The sequence below is a fragment of the Onychomys torridus genome, chromosome 2 (assembly GCF_903995425.1).
Source record: "Onychomys torridus chromosome 2, mOncTor1.1, whole genome shotgun sequence".
NCBI lineage: Eukaryota > Metazoa > Chordata > Mammalia > Rodentia > Cricetidae > Onychomys > Onychomys torridus.
The window spans coordinates 82371857-82398834 of record NC_050444.1 but is presented as its reverse complement, the minus strand read 5'-3'; the positions used below and the strand labels follow the sequence as shown (position 1 = coordinate 82398834).

At 41.9% G+C, this 26978-nt stretch overlaps 1 protein-coding gene across 1 annotated transcript in view; it reads left to right on the top strand.

Annotated features, from left to right (window-relative positions):
• The first annotated feature begins 1610 nt into the window (after nucleotides 1-1610).
• The window catches only part of Tnc (tenascin C), an 88773-nt gene continuing 63405 nt past the window's right edge, over nucleotides 1611-26978 (top strand). The window contains 2 exon segments of the mRNA XM_036179336.1: nucleotides 1611-1851; nucleotides 26388-26969. Coding sequence (XP_036035229.1) covers nucleotides 26513-26969 — 457 coding nt within the window. The 5' untranslated portion in view covers nucleotides 1611-1851; nucleotides 26388-26512.

Sequence of the window (26978 nt, the reverse complement as noted above, 5' to 3'; positions counted from 1 at the left end):
TAAAACATAACTCGTGGGACACATGGCATAATATACTTCCAACACTTTATTTGCTAGCTGAGAAGATGTAGCCTGGGTCCACTTAGGAAAGCCCAGAGGCATGGAAGCGTTCACTGCTGGTGAAAAGACAGGCTCGTGCCACTGAAATATGTTTTGGCTAAATGCAGAAGGAAAAACTTCCCCAAACAACCAGCATCTGAATCAGCCAAAATGGTTTAAAAGTTCAAATGGGTTCAAAAGTACAAATGTGTAATGACATGATGATTTATGGGCTTTCTTGCTGTCTGGGGAGTGGGGATGTGGGGGTCATTTAAGCAGAAAGTCCTAGAATCCTGGAGTTGGTGCTAATGTAGCGATAGCCTAATCTCATTTTGCCTTTTTCCACTGGGGAAATTGAGACCAACTGTTAGGATAAAGGCTGAAAGGTGGTATCAACCAGTATTAAAGGAAAGTGGATGGTTTGAAACTTCCATTACTAGTTGTTAATTAAAATATCACAAGTCTCTAGTGAATGACAGAACAAAAGAGATGCATTTCCCATAGTCCAACATGGCAGTGGGATCTGTACTACCATGTGACAGTCTTCTATTTAAGTGTCAACACTCACTATTTCTGGTCAGTAGTATGTCTTAGAGCCATGAGCTGACAATCCTTCTCAGGCAGAGACCACCGATGCCATTAAACTATTTCTCTAAATGGAGGGCTACAAGCTCTGTCCCCAACAAGCCCAGACATACCTGTCCCTTGAGGGTGGCTGTTCCTTCTCTCTCCCTTCAAAGGCCCCAGTATGCTCTGTGGCTTCTCTAAGTTGCTGAATATCAAACCCGGAGATTTTTTACCTTAAAGATGAAGTTGTTACTTTTTGAAAAGTATTACTGATTTTTTTTTTTAAGTCTGGATTGAGCATCTCTGGGCACTGGGAGCTCAGGAGTCACCCCCAAGCGACCCTGCTAAGTGGAAAGCACTTAGCGCTGGGCATAAACAATGTCAAAAAGTGGTTCCTGCAGGACACTGGATCAGGATCAGGATTCCTCCAGGCAGCTGGGCATGGCTGGCTCCCACTTCAGAAAAGCCTGCTCTGCTAAGTTTCCATTGTGATCCCCACCTGCTGAGAACCGATCTTGGGTTATCTCCATGGGGCCAAGAGAAACCTGAACTGCCTTGGACTTTCGCAGCCTTCTATCTCCTCTTTCCAGGAACTGGGTTCAGCCCTTGGGCTTTCTCTGAGGTGCCACCCTGCAGCTGCTGCCCAGAGCCTAAGGGAACTCAGGTCGGGTTTCCAGCTTGCTGGAGTCCAGGAGCAGAGCCAGGATCCCTTTCCCTCTTGCTCAGCTCCAGAGGCTTCTGTTTCACAATTAGAATACTTGAGTGTAGAGCAAAGCAAAAATCACACTTTGCTAACAGCTATTCTGCGGGGGCGGAGGGAGCTGGAATTCCTACGCTTTTTGTTGTTCACTGTAAATTGTATGCAAATGGTCCGTTAGCTGGCTGGGTGCCTGGAGTGAGTGCGTCTTTCATGAGCTAACCCTGCTCCTCTGAGAGGGCTGTTCCTTTAACGCAGAAACTGAAAAAAAAAAAAAAAAAAAAAAAATGGGAAAGGATGTCTGGAGGCGAGGCGTCCCATTACAGAGGAAGGAGCTCCCTATATAAGCCAGCCAAAGCTGGCTGCTCTGGCCACAGCCTGCCTACTGTCACACGCCTCTCCTGCGCACACACCCCAGCCTCTGGTGGGCACAAAGACTTGGGGAGGCGCTAGGGACTGCGCCCCAGGGAAGTCGCCGCGGCTCAGCCCAGGTACTTCTTCAAGGAACCTATGTGCCCAGCGACCTAGATTTCCTCGACCTGGAAAAGGTGAGTCTGTTGATCCTATCATCCAGGGTCTATCTGATGTGCCTTTGGCATTCCTGGTACTCAGTAAGTTGTGGGTTTGTAACTATAAAACTTCTGTTTTATTTCCACTCCTGGGAAAAGAGTGTTTCTCTGGGTGCAATCTATGCGCCCTGGTTATCCCCGGCTTGCCCTCCTTCTCGCTTGTGTTTGGTGCTGATCTGTCAATAGTCACCACTCAGAGGAACTTCTGGTGAAGTTTTTCTCTCTGCTTTTCTTTAGAGGAAAAATAAGACCTTTTTCTCTTAACCCTTTACCTAGCTGATTCACACCTGTGGATTTTTCCCCTGTTGAATGTTAGAAAAGTGGTGTTTGAAAGAGGAAAAACACAATTGGGTATCCTAACAGTCTCAGCACTTGACAGTTTTCAGCCACCCCCTGCCCCCACACACACACTCTATTTTGGTCTTCACAATCCCCACTCTGTGTAAAGGTAAGCGTTGGGATACCAAAGTGAGGACATGAGTTCTAGGCACAGATGAACAACCCACAGGCTGCCAGATGAGACTGGTGGGCAAGCTTATGGAGCAGGGTGCCAAGTGCTCTAGTGAAAAGCTCCTCCTGGTTCACCAACCTCAGGTGGGGCCTTTGCATGTTTAGAAGTTCCGGGCTATCTGAATCCCATATTGTTCCCAAATCAGGGTCTTTCTTTAAACTTCATAGGGGAAGTCTCTGGTAACATCTTCCCTAGATATGGGAAGCCACCTCCCCTGGCAAACTTTGAAAAGAACACAGAGATTCTTTGATGCCATCTGTGCTATAGCGGGATTCAGAGGTCTGGTTTTGTTCCCAGAAGTGACTTGGGCATTCACACTAGTGCACCACAATACTAAAGAGACAGGAAAATACATAACCTCTGTGGACTTTAGTTTCCCTTTCTCTAAATTGGGAACAACAGCTGCCCTTATAATGAGGAGCAAATGAGGTACAAAAAGAGTGAATGAGTAACTGGGCAAGCTCTGTCATGGCCCAAAGCTGCCATCGCGCTGGAAGTGAAAAGCATCACTTACCCAATTCTGGAGTATTTCTGCTCACCCCCACCCCTAGTTTTAGTCTTTTTATCTTGCCCAATTTGAGAGTGCCTGCCAGCCTGGCAGGTATTTTATAAGCAAGAGGTTGTGGTGGCACCATTAGGAGACAAGGTGGCAGCCTGGGGCTGGATGTGAATGTGGAGTTCTGGCTCCAGAACATCCTCAGACATTACAGGCGCAAGTGCTTGGCTATGGAGTGCTGTGTGGCTGGTGATTCTTCGGAAATGCTTTGCATTAGAGGGCAAGCTATGAGTGCCTCTTTTTCATGCTTTTGTGGAACTTTTCCTCTTGCTTTTTAGAGCTTTCCCCTATGGACATTAGAACTGAAAGCTGCTTCCCATCCCAGCACCTTGTCCTGAAATAGAACAAGCCACATCGGGACTGGGGAGGGGTCTGTTCGGTTTAAATAATAATCTGATGGGAAGTGTCTCTTCCGATATGAGCCAAGCCCTTTGCAGGGTATGGGAGGCAGTGTGCCTTGGCTTTGTGCATTCCAAGAAAGTGACCGCATCTGGGGAAAGAAGGGGGTGCATAGTGTGAATATTCTTGGGTTGCTCAAATGGTATGACCAGAAGAGAGAACTGAAAAGCGTGTTCCCAAAGTCTCTGATCACCCACCCTCTGCTTTGTTCAAAACACTTAGCTTCATGCTCCTAGCCCCTCCTTACTCTGTCTCAAGAGTTGACCAAGTTTCCAGCCATCAACTTAGTCATTCATACAATGTGGGTGAGGAATTACCTCTCCTGATGCTCTGTGGCAGTCACCTGGTATAGACAGGCTGGCTCTTAGAGAGAGGTGATTCTGTTTACCTGATTGTCAGTTCACAGACACCTTCGATATCCATGTTCTAAACAAATGTTTGTCAAGTTTAACAATGGAAGCATTTATTAATAGAATTTGGAGAATAACTCCAGTTTCTGACAGTTTAATATGAGGCTGCTTGGGCTGACATGGGGTTAAAGGGTCTAAACCTCACCCCATTGTTCATCTCCTGAAACATTTTCACCAGCTTGCAAACAACAGGACACACAACTTCAAATCTCACAGCCAGGCTGTACACATTCAGGTTGGAGTTCTAAACTCCAGCAGCTATGGGAGTAAGGACAGTTCCCCAAATGAAACTGTAGACAGGAATTTTAGAGGTGTAAGAAAGCCTGGTTATTTTAATCAATGTCAGCCATAGACACCAGCATGCAGTCATCCCAGTATTTAAGCTGTAGGCTCTTGATGTCTCCTTGGATGTCATAGCTCCAAAAGATCACAGCCTATCTCTGAAGCATGGATGTACTTTTAAGACATAGAAACTCAGAGTGCAGAGAGACTGAGTCTTAGAACTTAAGCCATAGGGCCAGAATCTCAGCCCATGTCTCTGCTCAGAGACATATTGTACTTCTGCTGTGTTCCTTTTCAATGTATCCGCTTCTTATATAGCCCTCAGAAGGAAAGCACTTCCTTTCTGACTAAATATGTTTCTCCAGGCAGACTGGCCACTCATAAATACAGCAATAGCCTGATCATATAACCAGAATAGAATTTGGAAAGGGAATTCAAGCTGACAGAATGCCTCTCCCTTCGGCCCCGAATCCTACCCTTTCTGATGTTCACAATGAACTAAAAGCACCTCTTGGACTCTCTTCCTGCATTTCCATGAACTTAAAACTAGAGTTTCTGATGGAAAAACATCCCCAGGATGCACAAAGCACAAAGGCTCCTCCATACTGAGTCTATTTCGGTTTGAAAAGTAGAACTTGAGCTACAAATATTTAGTTGGCTCTCAATATACAGTTCCTCTTTGAAATATCAAACACAGACACAAAAAGCTAACAGTCAGGGCTGTGTGACCCATGTACGATGGGGAAGATGGTCTATGGTGTCTCACTTAATTTTCTAATACTGCAAATTATGAATTAACAGCTCTATTTAATGGAAGGAGAAATTAAGGCTCAAGGAAGCTGAGTGCCTCAGTTCAGGTCTTTCCATAAAAGAGTCAGAATTGGCTGCAAACACAGACTCTCTAAGCAAAACCCTACTGTTTTGTCTCTTATGCCACACTGCCTCCTGACGTCAGGCTTGGCTAACCAAGTGCAAAGCCCTACATGGTGTCCTTTGGGGGATGGCCAAAGGAATACAGAAGACTCCAGCTGGCATCAGGGCCTCTTGATTTCACAGAGGAGCCCTGCAGCTATCATTTTTCATGGTGCACAGGAAAGGTTAGCTGGTGGTGGTGCAACTCGCTGCCTAGAAACAGAAATATTCAAAGAGACAGACAGGGGGAAGGGGAGGGAGGTAGTCGGAGAGGTAGCATTCATGTCATTTCTGGTGACTTGCATGTTAGAAAAGTCAGCACACACTTTCCCAGGCTGTGGAGGTGGAACCTTCAAGTGGAAGAACAGAACAGAGCCATACCTGAATCTTCTAAGGCATAGTTCAGCTGACTGTGTGGTTTGAAAGGGGCTGCTGGGGAGAAAAAATGGGGCTATGCCTAGTCTCGGAGGAATGAATCCCAGGACAGTGAGGCAGTAAGTTATAGGCTCCAAGCTACAGATTCCGCCAAAGCCTCAGAGAGAAAGGTTATGATTCAAACACCTCTAACTGTGAAAGATAGTTGGGAATCCCCTTGAATCCCATCTCAGACCAGCCTGAACACCTTCAACATGTGGGAAATATTAGACGGAGGCCCCTTTCCAAGAAGGAAAACCCCTTAGTGTAGTGAGACTAGCCTCCTGCAAACTCTGTTTCTTTCCAACGTAAAACACACTGGTGGCTTTGCCTACTGTAAATTCTGCACATACTCTAAGACTGCTTGTGGAGGATAGACCACTACATAGTGATCTGATGACCTGATTTTAACCCTGGTGACCAGACTTTTCTTCAATGGTGCCATTAAATCTTTGTTCTGTTTCCTTCCCCTCTGCCATACACACTTCCCAGACTTTAAGAGGCACCTAGAGTCCAGGGCTCTCATTGTCATCTTTGACCCTCCGCTATGGAACAAAAGCAAAATGTCCACACTGAAAGTAGGTTGTGAATGGAAAATCCTTTCCATGTGTATTTTCACTCTATTTGTGAATGGAATTTTTAAAAATATTATTTCCTTCCAAGCTGTCTCAGATGTTTGAAATTTCCTGACATTCTCAGCTCCTGAAATGTGGACATTATAACTCAAATAGCTTTGGCTGGTCCTTTAACCTTCCTTGAACAGAATGCCAAGAGACAAAGGTATTTAATAAGGCTGGCAAGTAGATAGCTTGCTCCATAATCAGCCAAAGGTCACCTCTTACGCAAAGGAGAGAAGGTGGCTTCTGCTAGCAGCTCTAAGGATGTTCCAACATGTCCCCAATGGAGGAGGATGAGGGACAATTGGGAAAGTAGCAGCATTAGTTACTTTGTTAATCATCACAGAGACAAAATCTCTGTCAGGAAGCAACTAGGGAGAGAAAGGTCTTTTTTTTTTTTTTTTTTTGGCTTACAGTTTGCAGGAGCATGGTCCATCATGGAAGGGATGATATGGTAGTAGAGGATGAAGGCAGCTGGTCACACAGTATCCATGCACAGCAGGCAGAGAGTCATCAAAGCTGGTGATCAACTAGATTTCTCTTTTGTATGAAGTGCAGAACCCCCAGTCCATGTACTAGTGCCAGCCTCACTTAGCATGGGTCTTCCCACCTCAGTTAACCTAATGGCTCACAGACATGCCCAGATGTTTGTTTCTAGACTAGTTTTCAAATCCTATCAAGTTGATGAACAAAATTAGCCAAAACACTAAATTTTGCCATGTAGTCTACCAATACTGCCCCATTTTAACATTGCCCATTATTTCCAACATCATTACCATTCCTCTATTCAAATAGTGGGGAGCTGAGCTGAATCATTTTAAGCAGCTTACTCAATACCATGCAGACAGATAGTATGGAGGACCTCAACCCAAACTCAGTTCCAAGTCTCTAGAAGCTGATAATGACCATTAGGGTAAGCGAGCCATGCCAAGTACCATGCTTCTGCTCATCCTGTCTTAGGGAGTTCATTATCTCTAGAGTCTAGATGCAGGCATCAGCCACTCAGAATGCAATGTCTATGAAGTGCCCTGCTGTTCTTGACACACAGGGTTTGGCTTCTCAAGGTGTGGTGAGCAGTCCTTTCACAAGTCTGTCTCATGACTTTCCAAGTTTCCCTGGGAGCAGGACAGAGCTTCACAGCATAACATACTCATGAAGCTATACATTTAGGAAATACTTCTATGCACATCACTGTCATGCACTCCCAGCATGTATGTAAGACTTTTCAGGAAGGTAAACTGAGGTCTTTGTTACTTGTGTAAAACAGAAAGTAAAGGCATCAGAGCTCCTTTCCTGTGTTTCCCTCCCTGTGCAACATGGATTCTAAGGAATTAATCCAAGTTTCCAGCTACTAAAAAACAGTTTAGAGACAACTGGCTATTAGGTAGATAAATATTTATATTTTTAAGATTTATTTTATTTTTAATTATGTATATGCATGTGTGTCTCTGTCAGGGTAGTGCATAAGAGGACAGTTTCCCTTGGAGGTCAGAAGAGGGTGTCAGATCCCTGAAGTTGGAGTTGTAGGCATTTGTGAGCATTCCTACTTAGACTCTGGGAACTGAACTCAGCTCCTCTGAAAGAGCAGCACAAGCCATCTCTACAGCCGCATACTTGCATTTTTACAGAAGTAGTTAGGTAAAACAGGCAATGCTTAGATTGGTAAGCAAATTATGGATGAGGGGCTTTCGACAAATCTGTGGATACTAAGCAGTGGAAGAATCAAATTTTATCACCCAGCACATGTGTAAGAGAGTTAAGATAATACTCGTTGAATTAAACAATAGAAGAAGCTCAAGACTGTGGTGAAAAGCATTAGTTTCATTCAAAATTTTAAGGCTACAGATACTTGAGGAACACTAGATGAAAGCACAGTGTTAGGGGAGTCTGGGAAGCCAGGCAATATGCCACCATTGCATGTCACCTGCAGAAGCATCATACTGTGTGCAGAGGGAGACAGCTCAGAGCTCTACTAGACCATCTGCTGGCCAGATATCCTTGCAAATACCAAATGTAAGCACCAGTATATGAAATGATAATATTTTTAAAAAATAGAAATGTGTACAGCTGATAATAAAGCCGCGTAGGGAGGTAGAAGTCTGGTGCCATGAACTACAGAAGGTGCTTTAACATATCAGAAGGAGTCTGCCTGCTGGGGAGGACAGGAAGCCAGAACAGCTCCAGAAGTGGGTAGGGGCATCATGAATAGCTTCCCCTACCCTGTGTCACTGACAAGCATACAGAAGTAGTGGAATGCATAAATGTTACAGGACAGTGCTCTTGCAGACAGGTGACTTTTGCTAAAATGTACAAATGTCCAAGATGAAGAGGCTAATTGATGGGCACCCCCAAAGCCAGGAGCTTACAGCTCGGATACATAAAGACCATGAGATGATTCAGGTGATGCCATGGAGAGATAGAGAGATGAGGCAGGGGCCACATTCAACCTTCTTTCAAGTACATTTATCTGTTTTGTGCATGGAACTTCCACATGAGACATGACTTGGTGAAAGGCTTCTCTGGCACAAAAAGAAGAAGAAAGGGAGAGGAAGAGGAGGAGGTGGAGGAGGAGGAGGAGGAAAATGTTTGTACAAATCACTGACCTACTTTAACATCCTATTTTAAAGATGGTGGAACTGAGACATGAAGAAGAGAGAGCTTTTCCTAAGATGTCATGCCAGGTGGCAGTGGGTCAAGGCAGAATCTTGGGTCTTCTGATTCCGCTTTTAGGATCCAGGGACAACATAAAACTCTGCAGTTAACACATTCTCTTACAAAAGAAAAATATACTGTCTTATTCTCTAAACAGTATAGCATATGTGGAGTGGGCTAACAACTCCATTAGTTATTTACTCATAGCAAAGCATAGATATTTAAAATAACAGTAATTGTCTTACAGCTTCTGTAGCTCTGGAATCAAAGCACAGCTAAGCTGAGCTGAGCTTTGTAGGTTAATTTGTCATTGCTGTTGGCCTGGGTTTGGGTCATATCTTAAGGCTTGACTAGGGAATGGTCAGCTTCCAGGCTGTGTTTATTGGCTGGGCTTCTATCCTAGAAGTTTCTAGACTGAAGGTTTCAGTCCCATGCTGTCTTAATTCCATCCTACATGGTACATTAGAACAAAGCCCTTTATCTCACCCAAGCCAAGAAAAGAAGAGAAAAGAAGAGGAGAGGGAAGAACAAGAAAAACGAGAAGAAAAGGAGGAGGAAGAGAAGGAGAGGGGGAGCAAAAGGAGGAGGAGGAAGAAGAAGAAGAGAAAACACAGTCTTTTATAAATGGAGATAACTACTTAGCCATTTGGTTTCAAATAAAAGAAAATGGTTAGGCTGTACAAGGAAAGGCAGGTACACAAGTATGGATCTTTTGGGGGCAGTATCAGTGCAGTCATTTTTGAATCAGCCTGCTACAGTCTCCAGTGATCCAGTGTCATAATTCGTGTATCTTATTATAGATGACAAACTCACCACTCATCCCACCTGCACTTCTATTAATGGGTAATGAGTAATTGTGTCAACTACTAAGTGAATTGTGTCTTAACTTTTCTAGCCATTAGTAAGGTAGTTATCATAGATCATTTAAGTAGCACGGATTTCCTTCAAATATCACCCCAAGCTAACATTTTGTGAGACAGTAATTCCAAATGTATTTGTCAAAATTCTGTAAAAGAACAGAACTGATTAAATATCAAAAAGAGATTTGCTAGTTTGGCTCACATGATGTGGTGTGAGTGTTCCAACAATAACTGTCTCACACTAGAGAGGCTGAGAATCCAGTAGCTGTTGAGTTCATAAGACTGGGTATCTCAGCAGTCCCATCTGGTACTGAAGGCCTGGAGGATTCCTGGAGAACCACTGGCCTTCAGTCTGTGCTGAGATTCTAGAGAAGCTGTTTCTACTATTGCTAAAAGAATGCCTTAGCAGCAGGATAGGTGAATGTGCCAGGAAGAGTGAGAACAGGCAGGCAAAATGCCAAGTTTTCTTCTCCCAAGACCTTTCATATGGGCTGCCGCCAGAAGGTACTACCCAGATTTAAGTGAGAGATCTTCCTGCGTCAAATAATCTGATCAAGAAAATCCCTCACTCAAGTGCCCAGTAACTTGGATTTAGTCAAATTGACAAGGAAGATTAGCCATCATACAGCATATATTTTATTGAAATATTCAAGGTGACAAATTACCCGATTTCCTTCTCACCAATCTAGCCCTCCCAGCACATAAATTAAGACTAAAATGTGGAATTCTGGGTTTTTTTCCTTTCCTTTCTACCATATAGAGTATTTTATCTTCTCTGTTGCTGTTGTAGTTTGAATATGAAATGTTGGCCAAGATTTGTGCTCTGAATGCTTAATTCTCAGCTGCTGGCACTATTCAGGACGCTAACAATTCTATAGTCTACTATAGAACTTTAAAGAGATGGGGCCTAGCAGGCAGAAGAAATGGTATGCCTTTGAAAGCTCTACCCAACCCTGCTCTCTGTCATCTCTGGCTTGGTGCTTCCTGGCTTGCTTTGTGTGAGCAGTTTCTGTCACATGCTTCAGCCACCACACCTTCTGGTGAGTCAGGGTTCTCTTGAGAAACAAAACTGATAGTATGAGTATGTATTTTAAAGTGTTATTATGTTGGCTTACAGGATATGGTCTGGGTAGTTAAATAATGGCTGTCTTCATACTGGAGAGTCAGAGAAATTGTGGCTACTCAGTCCACAAGAATGGGTGCTCCAGAAGACCCAATCTGGTATAAAGACCTGCAAGCATCCTAACAAGCCACTAGTCTTCAGTCCCTATTGGAAATCTGAAGAATCTTGGTCCTTATGTCAGGGAAAGATGGAAGCAGCAGAGGTAGTAGTGGCAACAGAGTAGATACAGTCACCAATGGGAAGAGAATGCAAGCAGGCAAAAAGGAAATAGCTTTTCCCTAGGGTCTTCTTATATATGGATGTCACAGAAAGACACCATGTGTGCTGGGGGAGAATCCTTCCCCTTCAAGTTAATTTTTCTAGTTAATTTTTCACATACCTGCCTTGATTCATGCCTCTGAGTTGATTCCACATCAAGTCAAGTTGACAACCAGGATTAATCATCACAAGTCCACCCCTCGATAAACTGACACTCAAACACATCTCCTTATGTTATGCTTAAAGTCTAAATGAAGACTATAAAAAGGTCCTAATTCTGCTAAGCATGATGTAACCATCTGTAAATGTGCTACACCACCCCACCCACCATCCAGAATAGATGGCAAAGTCTCTTGAGGAATGCTTAGTCTTCTACTGTCTCATAACTTAAGAAATACATTCTCTGTCTTGATGGACTGAAACTCTCTGAAATAGTGAGCCAAAATGAACTTTTCCTTCATTAAGTTGTTTCTGTTAGAGATTTTGATCAAATCAATGAAAAAGTAACTAAAACAAGTCAAGCACCTCACTGCCCGCCCCATAATTCTCAGCATCTTATAAATGGGCCAATGCAGCAGATTCCTACCAGAGTCCCATTACACAAGCTTTCTCCTTCAATCTATGTCACAATTTGGGATTATAGAGGTCAGAATATCTATGCTCAAATATTCCCAAACAGTTCTTTTCTACAAAGAATATTAACACTACCTAACTGACATTCAAGATTTCCCATGATCCATTTCCCTGGCTTCCAAGCAGACTCTGTGCCTCAGCCACCACCATCCTGTGCACACCTGGCTTTGATACTTTTATTTTTCTTGTGAAAGCCATTACATCTTGCACAGAATGGTATTCTTTATGTTTTATTCCTAATTCATTTTCTCTCTTCAATTGTTAGTTCAGGTGCCACCTCCTTCAGGTACATAAGTGCCCCTCCACTGTCTCCTTTGCACAACCTGATGCATTCCACCATGCCCTATATCAAATAGCCATTGCTATCCAACAGACCATTCCTTCTGACAAGGCAGTTCTTAAGAGATGTTTACCTGATTCACCTGAAGCTCAGCATAACTTGAAGTTAACCTTAAATACCTGATAAAAGTCCTTGTTCCCAAGACTCAAAGATCCCTTTTCACATGAGGCTTGCTTAGAAAAACTAGAATTAGACGTTATTTACATGGTTCATCCTCTGGGCTCACAACTCGGCAGGGTGGTAATGTACCTTATGCCTGAAGGAAGCCATGCCAGTCCTGGGACAGAAAACCATGTCAATACAAGTATTGTCTTTACTGTCAAAACTGGTCCTGAAAATAACTGCTGCCATTACTTGAGATTTGGGGAAAGCCAGGACCAAGGACAGAGGACATCTATCCAGGGATTTGAAACTGAGTCAGAGCACAGATCATTCAACAACTAGTCAGAAGAATGGATAGTCTCAGGGAAGAGAGGAGGACAAGGATCTCTGTCTTTGGACATGAAGAAAATCACAACCCGTGGGAAGGGATGAATCATGAATAAGAGTATGGCTTTGGCATCTGAAGGCTCTGGGTTCAAAATACTTGTGTTTGCTAGCTAAACTTGACTAAATAACTGTTCCAAGTTTCACTATATATGCATAGTTTCATTATATATTTATGTCTGTATATATATGGCACAATATAACAACACCTATTTTAGAAAAATCATGGTAGTTATTAAATGATATTGTGTATTATATTGCTTATCAATGAATCTGGCATGTGACACAGATGGTCATAGAGGTTGACACCTGTTTTTGAGGTAGTTTTTGGTGCTAAGACGCCACTGGATAAGCAGTTCTCAAATTGTATCCTGTGAACCAGATCCTTATGAGGGCGTTCTCTGGCCAATGAGTTTGGCAAACACTTGACAACATCCTGGAAATTCAGGGCTCCATAGTCATTTCATCTGTAGTGCTCAAGGCTGAAAACACAATATCAAAAACAATATGGCAATATCCTGTAATTCATTATAGTGGTGTCCTATTCTATGTGGTCTTTGATGGCAACATTTTGTGAAGTAGGTAGTGTGGAAACAACAAAAAATCCACTTTCCTGGAGACTTCCAAGTCTCAAGAATGTTTCTGGAGTGCCCACATCCTGGTTAATAGATTAAGATTTACAACAGTACCTACCCTGGATGGAAGAGACTAGGAAGATCCCTGGAGCATCATTTTGAAGGACATTGATTCCTAAACTGATGGGAGCCTTGACATCCTTCTCCTCGTGACATCTGCCTTAAAATGTGTTGGACCATAGTCAGGAAAACTCTACACTGGAGTACCAGGCTCCACATACGCTTAAGGGAGCTGTAAATTTGCCCTCACACATCTAAATTGACAGTGAAAAGCCAAACAAACCACTGGAGCCAAAACAGGCATGCCCGGGTCAGGAAACCTAGCTGGAGAGGCAGAGACATGCAGAGTGTCATCCCAATTAGCAACTCTTTCTGGCTAAGGTACCCAGTGAGCACAGCCAAACCTCAGCAGATTCTGCAACCCTGTCTACGCCAACGGGAACTTGCCAACACGTACCCAGGAGCTAATAACCACTTGCAAACAGTGCACCTTGGCTTCAGCATCCTCCAAAGAAGAAGTGTACAAAGTGGGAGCACCAGCCAGAGCTCAGAGAGAAAGGCAGAGGTCAAATGCTCTGGGACTTACACATGGACAACCACCAGACAGCTGCTAGGGAGTATGGGAAGCAGGAGATAAAGGAATCCTTTTGCACTCCTCATCTTTTTGCTTACTGAGCAGCTCAAATGTTAAGTTTTCACTTTTTTAAGAACTGAAGAAAACTGTTTGAGGAGCTACCACAGTGTGGCACAATGTGGTTGAAATTTCATACATCAGAGCCATGGGAAGGGCTTCAAAAAAGCTGCTTCTGTTTCATAGACTAGTTCTTGAGCTACCCTCAGGTCTCAGTTTGGCTTCTAAACAGGCATAGTAAGTAATACTTAGCTCACTACATTCTTAGGACAATGATAAAATCAATAAGAAAAGCTTAAACGTAACGTGTGGCACAAGTCAAGTGCACAGGAGCAGGCACACACATTTGTGGAAGCCAAAGGACAAGAAGGGAGTCAATTCTCTTTCTTTCATGCGGGTCCTAGGGATCAAACTCAGGTCATCAGAACTGAAGGCAGGTTCACCAACTCATAAGACAGGTTTACAGTGAGTAAATTTAAAAAAAAGAATGTCGATTTTCATGCCTATCTAGCTGTATTTGGTTTTATAACAGCAGCAGTGATAATCACTATATTCTGGCAGGAGTCAACAAACTGTGAAGTAGCAGCCTATTTTTGTAAATGGTGTTGTTTTAAAACACAGCCATGTTCATTTTGCTTATTTTCTATGACAACATTCTCTACAGTAGTAAAATTGGATACTTGTGAAGTCTATTAGTTACTTTTGTGTCTATGCAACTAAGGTACTTGACAGAAACAACATATATAGGCTAAGAGTTTTATTTGGGCCCATGGTTTCAAAGTTATACTACAGGATGGCAGGGGAGGCTTGCAGCTCAGGGTTCAGTCTGAGGTGTCAGAAGTATGCAACCCTGACTCACATACCTAAAGGACAGTAAGCATAAGACATTAGACTTAAAAGGGCAGTGGCTATAAACCCACAATGGCCCCTCTCCCTAGCCTCCTTCCACCAACCAGGCCCTGCATCCAAAAAGGCTCCACAACCTTCAAATTAGTCCCATAACTGAGGACCAAGTGTTCAAACAGTGAACCAATGGAGATGGTCCCGATTCAAACCCTAGTAGAAAGAGGTGATCTGACAGAACATTACTCTCTGTTCATTTAAGGAAATGTTGACTGACCCTTCCAATCAGTAAACTGGATTTCTAGGAATAGTTTTCAGTCACTATAACCCTGACAAATTGCATGTTATTACACACATAATGATAATGAGATAGAAATAAAAGTTAGTCTGATTAGTCTTGAGGCACAGGTAGGGACACAAGACAAAACTCTACACTAGATGCAAGTTTAGAAGAGTGACAGACACTTCTGTGACCTACCCTCCCTTTATCCATTTGTTCTCTCTCTTGCTCTCTTGCTCTCTTTCCTTTCTCCCTCTTCCCCTCCTTCCTTTACCCTTTCCCTTTCTCTCTCCTCTCCTTTGTAGCTGAAGTTTTTCTGGTCCTGCCCTGCTCCCACATCCCTGTGATCCCACAGCCACTCAGACCCAAATAAACGCATAGAGGCTTATATTATTTAGGAACTGTATGGCCTGATGGCTCAGGCTTATTGCTAGCTAGCTCTTACATCTTAAATTAACCCATTTCTTTAAATCTATACTTTGCCACGTGGCTTGTGGCTTATCAGTATCTTTACGTTTTGCTTCTCGTGGTAGCGGCTGGCAGCATCTCCTCTGCTCTTCTTTCTCCTTCCTCTCTCTCTAGTTAGAATGTCCTACCTAACCTTGTTCTGCATCACCATTGGCCAAACAGCTTTATTTATCAACTAATCAGAGCAATACATAGTCACAGGATACAGAACAACATCATCAATCACTTCTACCCTCCCTTTCCTTCTCCCTATGGTCTCTCCTAACGCTGCTTCCTCAGGTTAAATATCCCCACCACCACCTATATGCTGAAATAAATAATTCTGCCTAGAAGGAACTTAATTCCCTTTCCTTACTTGTACATTTGCTTGTTCAGACATGAAATGCTGCTTATTTTTGTTTCCTGTTTCTATGTAAAACAACTTAAGGAAGAAGGGATTTTGTTCACAATTCTGGGTCCATCATTTTAGGAAAGTCAAAACATCATCACTTGAAGCAGCTGGTTACATTACATTCATGGTCAAAAGAAGGGAATTGAGTTAAAGTATGCATGTCTGTATTCAGATCACATTCTCTACTCTTCTACAATCCAAGGTACCTTGCCTAGGGAATGGTACCACCCATGATGGGCAGATCTTTCTGCCTCAACTAACATAATCAGTCAAGCAAACAAGCAAACCTACAACCCCATCTAGACAATGCCTCATTGAGTCTTTCTTCCTAGGTGATTCAGGATTTTGTTCTTAACAAACCTAATCTAATATTTCTTACCTTCAGAAAAGAATTTTTGTTGTTTTTGTTGTTTGTTTAGTTGGTTGGCTTGGTTGTTTGATTTGTTTTGGTTTTTTGATACAAGATTTCTCTGTGTAATAGACCTGGCTGTCCTAGAACTCACTAGATAGACCAAGATGGCCTCAAATTCCCAGAGATCCTCCTGCCTCTGCTTCCCAAGTACTGGTATTAAAGGTATGCACCACCAAAACCCAGTCCAGAAAAGAAAGTTTTAAGTACTAGAGTCTCTGAAGTACTCTTATAACTTGATTGATTTCTTGGCAATACATAGTGCGAGGCCCAATTTTTCAGGACATCTTGATTTTTAAGTTCCCCTGTCTGGTGCTTCCCACTTTATCATTCTCTCATTCATTAATCTTCTCTCTAGGCCAACTGAAGGAGGGCAAGCTGTTCTCAGCAGCTCTAGAGATCTGCTGGAGATTTAGACATTTTAGTTCACTTGGCTTTGTGCCCTCTCCTCAAGTCCAAAACGGTAAATGAAACTACCATGTGCACTCCATTTTCCCAACTTCATTCTCCCTCTCTATGACCCCAACAAATGCATTCACATTAATGAAACTGAGTGTTCCTCTGATATATATTACATAAATGTTAATTCTGTAAACCAAGCAATAAATCTTGTTTCAAAAAACCACCTGGTAGAAGAAAAAGAGCCTAAACTTTGGCCTCATGAGACAGTACCCTTCATTCTGATTCAAGAAGCACTGACCTGATGACTTGCTTCCAATAGCAGGAAAATATAAACAGTGTTCCCAGATTGCCTAAGCTTGGATCATGATGAAAAGGCATTTATAAATGGCCAAGCACCAAATAAATAATACTGATTTTTTTTCCCACTTTAGGTTCAGTTGCCTAAGATCTTCCTGGGGCTTCACGTTTGATGATAGACAGCTCCTGGCCAGGTATAGCATCATTTATAACTAGCGTATGAGGGACTGAAAGGGGAGAGCGTCGAGGTTTGTTCTGTACCCTTGTGTGCCATCAAAACCCAATCCTGTGACGTACTTCAAACACAAAAGAATCAAGTATGTTTGGGAAACATGCTGTAAACGATCTTCTTGGAGGTTTCCACAAACTCATAAAAGACCCTGGAAAATCCTGAAGTAAAGAAAGATGCATAATTTGTTTGCCTTAAAATGACATTGGTTTTAAAAATAGCCTTTTCCAAACATGATTAACTAGGAAATACTTTTTGCTCAACATTAATACCTCTCAGCATGCCACAGATTACACGTTAGGAAATAAGCTCCTGCACTTACTAAGCCAAAGTCTGAGCTTAGACTTATCTCTATTTTTCTGGCTCTCGTGAAGCCTTGTGAAGACTTTTTCCACTGTCAATATCTGGGGGTGGGGAGGGAAGGGGCAAACCCTAGGTTCTTTTGAAGTTAGTCCTTTCAACTTAATCATGCAAACCATCCTTTGGCATACTAGATTGCTGCGGGAAAACTGAGGGTTAAGAATGCTATCCATGACTGGTGAGTCATTTCACCTAAATTCAACTCTGCTGTCCCCCTTTCTAGCTATGTGGCCTCAGTTTCCTCATCCTTGAGGAGTGAAAAAGAAAGGAAGCTATGTCAAGGATCTTAGGGAGGAGCCAGTGAAATAAGCCATCCAGGGCACAGGAAGGACAGATGTTTTCAATCAGGGCTGGTTATTAGTTTAGCTTCTAGGTGATCCCAGTTTGAGAGAGGAAAAGTAGACTCTGTGTGTCTGCATACCTTTTCTGGAACCACACTAATTAATTACTGGAGTGCACTTAGCTTTCCATAGTGTCTGGTTCTTGCTACCAATCTTATTTTTATTTCAGGAGTCCACTCCTATCGAAGTGCATCAAAGCCAGTTTATCTTGATGCCTTCTGGGTTTGGTAATTGTCAGTGTTTCTATCTGGCTCCATCTGACAGCAAACCTCAGTCCAGCAGAATTCCACTCATTCAAATACCAGGACGATTATTTCAGAGAAGGTTTCTGAACAGTCTAGTCCCCCGATGCCAAATAATTAGTGCATGTATTCACACTGCCCGGCTCCTGTGTTGCACTCTATCTATAACCTGTGCCTCCTGGATAAATATCTTTAATTTTTCACCCTTGGCTCAAGTATTTTAGACATGTGAAAGAGAGCCAACTGTATTTTATAAAATGCTGGTAGAAATAGAAAATAGAGGAGCTGTTGTTCCAGGATAAATGAATTCAAATTTATTTTTGAAAAGATTTTCCAGAATTTTATAGGAATCTATAGTATTGCCATTTGGTCAGACCCACTTTTTATTTTCTTTTATGTCTAGGCAAGAAGCAAAAGAAAGAAAAGTACTGCTCTGCAGAAATTTTATTTCAAAAATTGAAACCAGACCATAGCAAGGTAGCTTGTGGTCTGAATGTATCAATGGACCTAGTCATTTTTCATCAGCGCTGTTCTTAGGTATACTAAACCACAAATATGAATCTCATTATGGTGCCTAGATGGAAATATTTTATGGATTAAAAACTTGGGCATTTAATTTGGTTGGTAATGAAACTTCTTTTCAATAAATAGGAGGAAGGGAGCCACAAAATACCACCAGTGATTCATCCAAATATCTTATGAAGGGAAAAATCAATATAATATCTGGGTCCGTTTGTATTTAATATTGGCCATTTTGCTTGAGTCTAAAGTGGAATGCTAAATTTGGTTAGACAGAACTATTGCTGAATTAGCAACAGTTTGCAGATCATTATAATCAAGAGCATTCTAAAACTGGGGTTCACTGTATTCTAGGTGCAGTCTTTGGTGCTAGGTATACAGGGCTAGACACCTGATATAACGGCCCTTGCCTTCGTGGAACCCAAACCCCTACATAACCTAACTCTATGTGAATAAAGCATAACTCAGTCAGCCTAACATAAAAGTGAAACAGAATCTGCACATCTCTAAAGACATCCAAATCTCTCAGCACCTTTCTAAAACAGTGGTATTACTCAGTTCAGATGAGAGGATGGGAGATAACTAACTTCTAACAAAAAGGTTATTTTAGTCTCACTTGAAGGACAGATGAAGTCTGTCCACTCAACAGTCGGGCGAGTGGGCTTTCTAGAAGTCTTCAAGACACCAGGAATCCCATCCAAAAATACGTTAGATTCAGCATCATCTCAAAGGGGCCCATCAGCTTGCTTCTCTCCATAGCAGCACCATCAGGTTCTGATCCCAGGGGACTGACAGGCTCCCCGTCAGCCTGCCACTGGAAAGTCAGATGGACAGGAGAGCAACTGATCTCAAATGCTAATGCCCTCCTTTGGCCTCCAATGCAAAAGGCAATGAGAGATGATGGACTCCAAGAGGCTTGGGTTCATACCCTCACTCCTCAGTGTCATCCCAGTACACACATGTGACATAAAATTATACTTCAGTTTCTTCATCTGCAAAATGAGGATAAAATTTTTACCTTGTGATTTGGAAAGAATTTGAAATTGTATATTGAAAATGCTTAGCTCAAGTTCTGGAAAAGTACAGTCAATAGCTAAAACATAATAATCTTTTGTCCTTCTATTATCACCATTGCTGTACTTCTTGGTCTTCCAAGGCCTCCTAAGTGAGTATTCAGTTCATCTAGGCCTTTTATCCTCCAGCAAGCCCTCCCTGAGCTCCTTAACCAAGAGTACCACTCCCTTCCATAACCCTTTCATTGAGGCTGGAACTGCCCCTACCCTTATTCATGCATATTCTTCTAATTTGCAATGTGACATCTGAGACCAGGACACAGCTCTTTACTCAGTCTCTGCACACTGTGAAGCCCACAATGAGTGAGAAGCAGTTATCGCTGGAGAGAATCTCATCATACCTGCTTTTTCTGTTGACCCAAGACCACGCAACATGTTCCCAGGTTTTAGTGATACTTGAGAGTATCATGGCCATTTAAAACAGCCATGCATGGGCTGAAAATAAGTTACAGTTATGACTGTTCAGGAGGAGATTTTAAACTTTCTTATTATAAAAAACACATTTATTTTGGCTACTGTCATGCCACTCATGCTTAACTAGGGGCTTAGCACATGGTAGGTATTTGATAAAAATGGATGGGTGGATGGGATAAAGATATACAGAATCAGGAATTCTAGAAAGTTCTTAGCCCAGTAGCCCTCCCAGTTTTTTTTCCCTGAGAGTTGCCTCTGGAGATCATTACAATGGACTCAGGCTATAAGCATTAATGGAAACTTTTCATATGCACTTTCTTGTTTTTATTATTTTTATTTTAGTTTTGAGACTATAAATATAATGTTTCTCCCTCCCCCTCCAAGTCTTCCCATATATCCCTCCCTCCTGCTCTTCTTCAAATTTATGGCTTTCCCCACCCCACTGTTATTGCATGCATATGTGTATATGTACATATATATATATTCCTAAATATAACCTGTTTGGTCCATATAATATTACTTATATGTATGTTTTCAGGGTTGGCCTTTTGGCACTGGATAACCAATTGGTACATTCTTCCCTGGAGAGGACCACCTCTCTGGTTCCCAGCATTCCACAGTTACTTAAAGTTCTTTGTGTAGGGTTGAGGCCTCATGGGCTTTCCCCATCCAATTTCTCATGTTCGTTGGTATCATCTTCATTCAGCTCCTTTTTGGTTAGTCATGTTGGTGAGACTTTTGGGGTATCGCTTCAGATATTACTAGGAGACACAATCTCACAGCAAGTTCTCATGTCCTCTGGCTCTCACAATCCTTCTACCCTCCCTCCCTTTCTGCAGTGTTCCCTGAACCTTATGTGTGGGAATGTTCTAAATACATCCATCATCCATATTTCGACTGGCTGTGGGTTCCTGTAGCAGTCCCTCTCTGTTGTAAAGAGAAATTTCCTTGGTCCTATTTTTTTATTTTTTCCCAGTTTTACTAAGGTAGATTTGAAAAAGCATTGATGTATAATGTGATGATTGATAGACACACGGATAGAAATGGTTATGCAATTTATAGGTAATAAACAACATATCTACTCATATAGCTGCTTTGTTTATATATGCTGATAACACCAAAGACCTACTATCTTAGCAAATTCCAAATACACAATTGAATATTACCAATCTATTTCAACATAAGGATTCTCATAAATAATTATATGCTATGGTAACTGAGTATGACTGCTTAGGGTAATATATGAAGTATAATCCTACAGTGGGACTTCCCACAAGTATGTCATTATTTGTCAACAACACCTGCATGCACATCATGTGCATTGGTACCACTAATGTGCCACTTTTAGACTCAGTGATCCTATACTGTTGGTTGTAATCCCTGCTCAAGAGTGATTTTGATTCTATAATCTGATTTCTTTCTGCGTATGGAAAGCACTGTGAGGCTACGCCAAGTGTTTTCCATTAAGAGAACAGTTTTGAAAGACTAAACCACAGACAGTCTGTTCTGAAGAAATCGCTGGCCCGGTATCATGGACAACCAGCCCAGCAGCAGCTCTGGGCCTCGGAAAAGCCTTGGCCAGAGTTCTGACCTCCCAGAAAATTGTTCCACCCAACTCATTCACTCCCTTGTTCCTGCTACTGAATTAGACTAATGCTAAGGGAATCCCAGGTCTGGAGCCACAGTTTTTTTTCCTTCTCCTAAGGATATCAGAATGCCCCTGATACTGGGCTAACTGAAACCCTGAGGATTGTATACTTGCATAAAGGAAGTTACAATAGGAACTAGAGAGATGATTCAGTAAGTAAGGGTGTTAACAAAATAAGCCTGGTGACCTGAGAGATCCCTACAACTATGTAAATAACCAGATGAAATAGCAACAGTATGCAATCCCAATGCTACTTCAGCAGAATGAGAGACAGAGACAGAGTCACCTAGAAGTTCATGGACCAGTTAGTCCAGTATGCTCAGTGCAGCAGAGATGCAAGGAAAACCTTGCCTCTGACAGGGTGGAAAATGACAATTGGCTCCCAAAAGTTGGCATCTGCCCACCCCACGTGCACACATGCATGCATACAGACACACAAGCACAACTAAATAATTCTTTTAAAAAATAGGAAGATGGGGAAAGATAAAGAAACGGTGGGATTAAGAAATATGAATAGGTGTTTGGAGAAGGACGGACTTCTCAACACATACCTTAAGAATTTGTTTTCAGTCAGAGAGCAGCCTTTTGCTAAATTCCTTCTCTAAACAAGACACAAACAATCATGCCTACTAGGTATAAAGCCTACTTTCTTTTAATTCAGAGCTAAGAAGTGTTTTGCATAAATCATCTCATTTCTTCTCACTTGCAGTTGGTACTAGTGTTGTCATTATGCAGATGCTAACATAGAGGCCCAGACAAGCATTGTTTTATATCCCCTGACATAGCTACTAAGTGGAATTATGTGGAATTGCTACCACCCAAGTCATGTTTTTATCTCAACACAATTTGCAACTCCTATGGCTCATAATAATAGGAAGAGCAGAGTCAAGCTATAATGGTATTTAACTTGTCCAAGAGCAGATGTTCTCAAACATCATATAGTCTCTTTTTTATGACATTTGACCATTTTACATTTATAATTCCTTTCAGGAAAGATCTATTTCTATGTCTGCTTCCTTGACTGACCTGAGGCTTCATTAATAGCAACACAGAGCTGTGCATCACTGGTCTCTGAAACTCTCTACTATTCCAAGGCTATCCTAAGGCCTATTATGGCATCATTTCATTAATCTCTATTGAAAGAAAAAAAGAACAAGTCATTTTTTAAATGAATTAAGTGATAAGTCTCTGGGACAATTGGCAGTCCCACTGACATGTTCCTAGGCACCAATTAAGGCACTGGAACTCTATCTCAAATAGATAATGACTAGCCAGTGCTGAAATTCAGGACCTCAGGGTTCAAAAGGATCTTCAGCTTGTCAGTTTTCTCTGTGTTTTTTCATCCAGAGTGTGCTGGACTCACTCAAGTGAGGGGGTCAGATGTCCTTGGAAAACAAATCCACACTTAAGGCTGTTTCCTGGCTCCTGGCTCTTCCTGACACATTCCAAGAAGGAATTTATGGATGTTGGGAGGGACAAAGGGTGAGGAATTTGTAGACCATTTTAGAAGCCTGTGTTAGCAGCCCTATGCTTGACTGACTGAGCAGAATAAAATTCTTTTCCCTGTAAGCCAGAAGAAAATTTTGCTCTGATACCGTAGAGGTGCCAAAATGATGTGGAAACAAATTTCATCTGCAGTTGAAAAAGTGAAATTACTGTTGTCTATCCAAGTCAAGGACTTTCCATGTATGTACCTAAGTCAAAAAGATAAACACATTCCATGAGCTACTAATCACAATTTCACCAGAAGTGTATCTCCAACCACATAAAGCTATCCAGATAAAGATGATACTGTCTAAAACAGAAACCATGTATTGTATATTCTCCAGCTGTGACCAGGGAAAATACTCAAGGATGAACTCCTTTATCTCACAGTAGTCTCTGGCTTGTGGAGAGATGTCTAAAAATAACGCTTAGTTTTTCTCATGCTGCTCCTTAAAGGTTACAATCTCCAACTGCTGATGTGCACATTCTTGTCATTAATTTTGTCACCCCTAAACTACAACAGTATTTGTTCCTTTGAAGATATGAAGACAACCCCACACCCACTTCCCTGGGATTGATGTGTGCAAATCCTGCCCAACTTAACATTGGCTTTCTCAGCTTTGAGTAAAGAAGCACAAGTTATCAGCCTCTGACAATATGCTCCAATCCCTTTATTACCACTCACTTCCCATGAATAGAAGAGTCTAGGGGGCTGGAGAGATGATGCTGTCATTAAGAGCATTTGCTGCACTTCTAGAGGACTCGGGTGTGATTCCCAGCACCTACATAGCAGCTCACAACTATCTATAACTTGAGTTGCTAAGGGTTCGACTCCCTCTTCTGGCCACAACAGTAAGCAGGCATTCATGTGGTGTACTGATACACATGTAGGTAGGTAAGCATTCATGCATATAATAAATTTTTTCAATGATAATCATCTATCTGTGTTTTTATGGTCTTTGTAGATTAAATTGTCCCTCCTGAAATTACAAAAGCACAGTTACCCAAACTTGACTCCTCATGTCTAACCTAATCTCTCAAACTACAATCTCAACTAATTTCCCCAAAGTCTGCCCTCAAAGAAGACATAAACCAGCCAGTTGTCTGCATGCAGGAGAACATTTTGTATTGCTAACATCATTACTTCTCTCCATTTCTACCTAGAGCACATCTTTCTACTTCTAGCAAACTGGTCTTCACAAGGCTTACTTTCTCTCATACACCAGTGATTTCTACAGCTTCTCTAATCTAGGTCCAAGTTGCCACTGAATTTGGGACTGGATTACACTAAGAGGTCAAGTTCTGGCTTAAGCAAAAGGAACTATTGGCACAGATTCTTGCTATGTTGTAATCTCAAGAGTGCTATAGAATGACATGTCCTGCTTATTGAGTGTCTATAATGGGCCAGACAATATACTCAAGCTTTAGTTCAGATCTCTAGTCTTTGATTCCCTCTGATGTGTGTGTGTATGTGTTGTTGTTGTTGTTATTGTTGCAGAAGCCAGAAGTCAACCTCAAATGCCTTTCATCAGCTTCAATTTCCTCAGGGACAGTGAACTTTGCTTGTGTGTGTGTGTGTGTGTGTGTGTGTGTGTGTGTGTGTGTTATTTGTTTGTTTGGTTTTGGATTTTTGTTTGTTTGTTTGTCTGTTTTTGAGACTGATTCTCTCACTTGATCTGGAACTTGTGGATTAGGCAGGAACCTCAAGGATCTACAAGGAAGTGCTCTTATGCTCAGCCTTTTACATGGATTCTGGAGATCAAACTCAAGTCCTGTGTTTTCATGACAAGCACTTTACTGACTGAGCCATCTTTGAAATTGTTTTGAACCCTCTTTTATAAATGAGGTCATGGATTAAAGAATAAATACCTTGCCAAAGTTACTGAGCCAGAAAGTGCTTAGATGTGTCTTCTATAACACTGAAGATGTGGTTAATTGTTCCCAAATCACAGAAGCATCCCCAATCCTCAGAGCACCATGAGCTGATGTGACAGGTAACCCTCCTCTATGGATCTCTTAACTACACAATGAAATAACCTCCTTCTTCCCATGTGGTCCTTAATTCTTACTTCAGGGTCTCAACCAATAGCTCGAGCACATGTCATAGTGAAAGAAAATCATAGGCAACTTTATCTCAAGTACAGATTACTCTCACATGTATGTATAAGTCATTATTTTGTAAGTCTTAAAACCAGCCCAAGTTTAGCTAGGCACTCATATTTTCACACAGTAATTTTTCAACCAACTTTGACAGTTTCCCTCTCCTATCTGAATGTCTATGCATATGAATGACTATATGATAGATAAATAAGATAGCTTAGCAATCAGAACTACTTGGAGGTATATCTTTCTCCACACTCTGTCTCATATAATCCTGACTACTTACGTCTCAATATAAATTGCAACCTTTCCAATAACCCATACTTGGCCATTCTTTGGACACTTCCTTTGTTTTTCAAAGCCATAAGCAGTTGACTCCTGTACCCAGAAAACAAATCATCTGCATTCTTATTTTTCTTTGTTCCCTAAATACTGAAGGGATTTTTCTATTTTCTCCCTAGTTCTGTTGCTAAGTCCCAAAAGAGTAGACACTTGGTCTTATATTTATTTCTACCACCCACAGAACTTTGGTTGCTATAGAAAATCCATTATAAATTCTGTCTGTGCTGGTCAATCTGAAGCTCATAAAGCTCATGAACATCTCTTAATTTGGACACCTGGTTCAAAAGTATTCTGTTAAGTTCTTCTAAAGCCAAGACTGTGGAATGTTCTGGAAAGATAAATCAAGGAGAAGAGGGTCTGAGGTGAAAAGAATAAACACTATGTAGGAGCCATGTGACTAGAAAGAAGCAGTTGGAATTAAAACATCATTTCTCCTCTAAGTCCTTTGCCTTCCCCTCTGTCTCCCATGATAGAGAAACAGCAGTGCTTACCTCAGTCTGGAGTCTGAGTAATTACAATCAGGAGTCACTGAACATCTCCTGGGGCTGCAAGACTTCAAAGTACCATAAAAATTCCTTCAGAAGGCAAGACTAGTCAATACTGGGAGACAATGAATGATTTCTACCTAATGTTCTCATTACATCAGTCTTTTAACCCTGCCATTGGCCCTGATTTCCACAGTAAAAAGTAAAATAATGAGGGAAATGAAATAATCCATGCCTAACTTATTCTAACATTTTGCTATGTTTTTCTATTCTCTGTTGTCTCGTTATATTTCTGAAAGTTAAATATTGCGTAACATCATTCCTTCAAACTTGCAAGATTCTTCTAGGGGGATATAAAAGCTTCAGACACCTGAGACATTAAATGAAACTTTACCCAGAATTACAGCCACTTCACAGTGTGCATCACTGGTAGACACAAATAACTATTGTTTTCCTTTGTTTATATAGATTGTTCTTCCAAGAAGATTGGGGACATCCAACTGTATTCTATTAAATACATCTAAATATCAAATCCTACTAGAAGTTAAGACAGCCTACAGATCTAAAGACACCTAGGCAATCCAACCTCCACCATGGGGGCCATGACCTGGCTATTGCCAGGCATCTTTCTAGCTTTGCTTGCCCACACTTCTGAAGGTGGGGTCATCAAGAAAGTCATCCGGCACAAGAGACAGAGCGGAGTGAATATGACCCTGCCAGAGGAGAATCAGCCAGTGGTGTTCAACCATGTCTACAACATCAAGTTGCCCATGGGCTCTCAATGCTCAGTGGATCTGGAGTCAGTCAATGGAGAGAAAGACCTAACCCCAGCCCCAGAGTCCAGTGGAAGCTTCCAGGAACACACAGTGGATGGAGAAAACCAGATTGTGTTCACACATCGCATCAACATCCCCCGCCGGGCCTGTGGATGTGCTGCAGCTCCAGATGTGAAGGAGCTCCTGAGCAGGTTGGAGGAGCTGGAGATGCTGGTATCTTCTCTAAGGGAGCAGTGCACCATGGGAACAGGCTGCTGTCTCCAACCTGTGGAAGGTAAAAGCC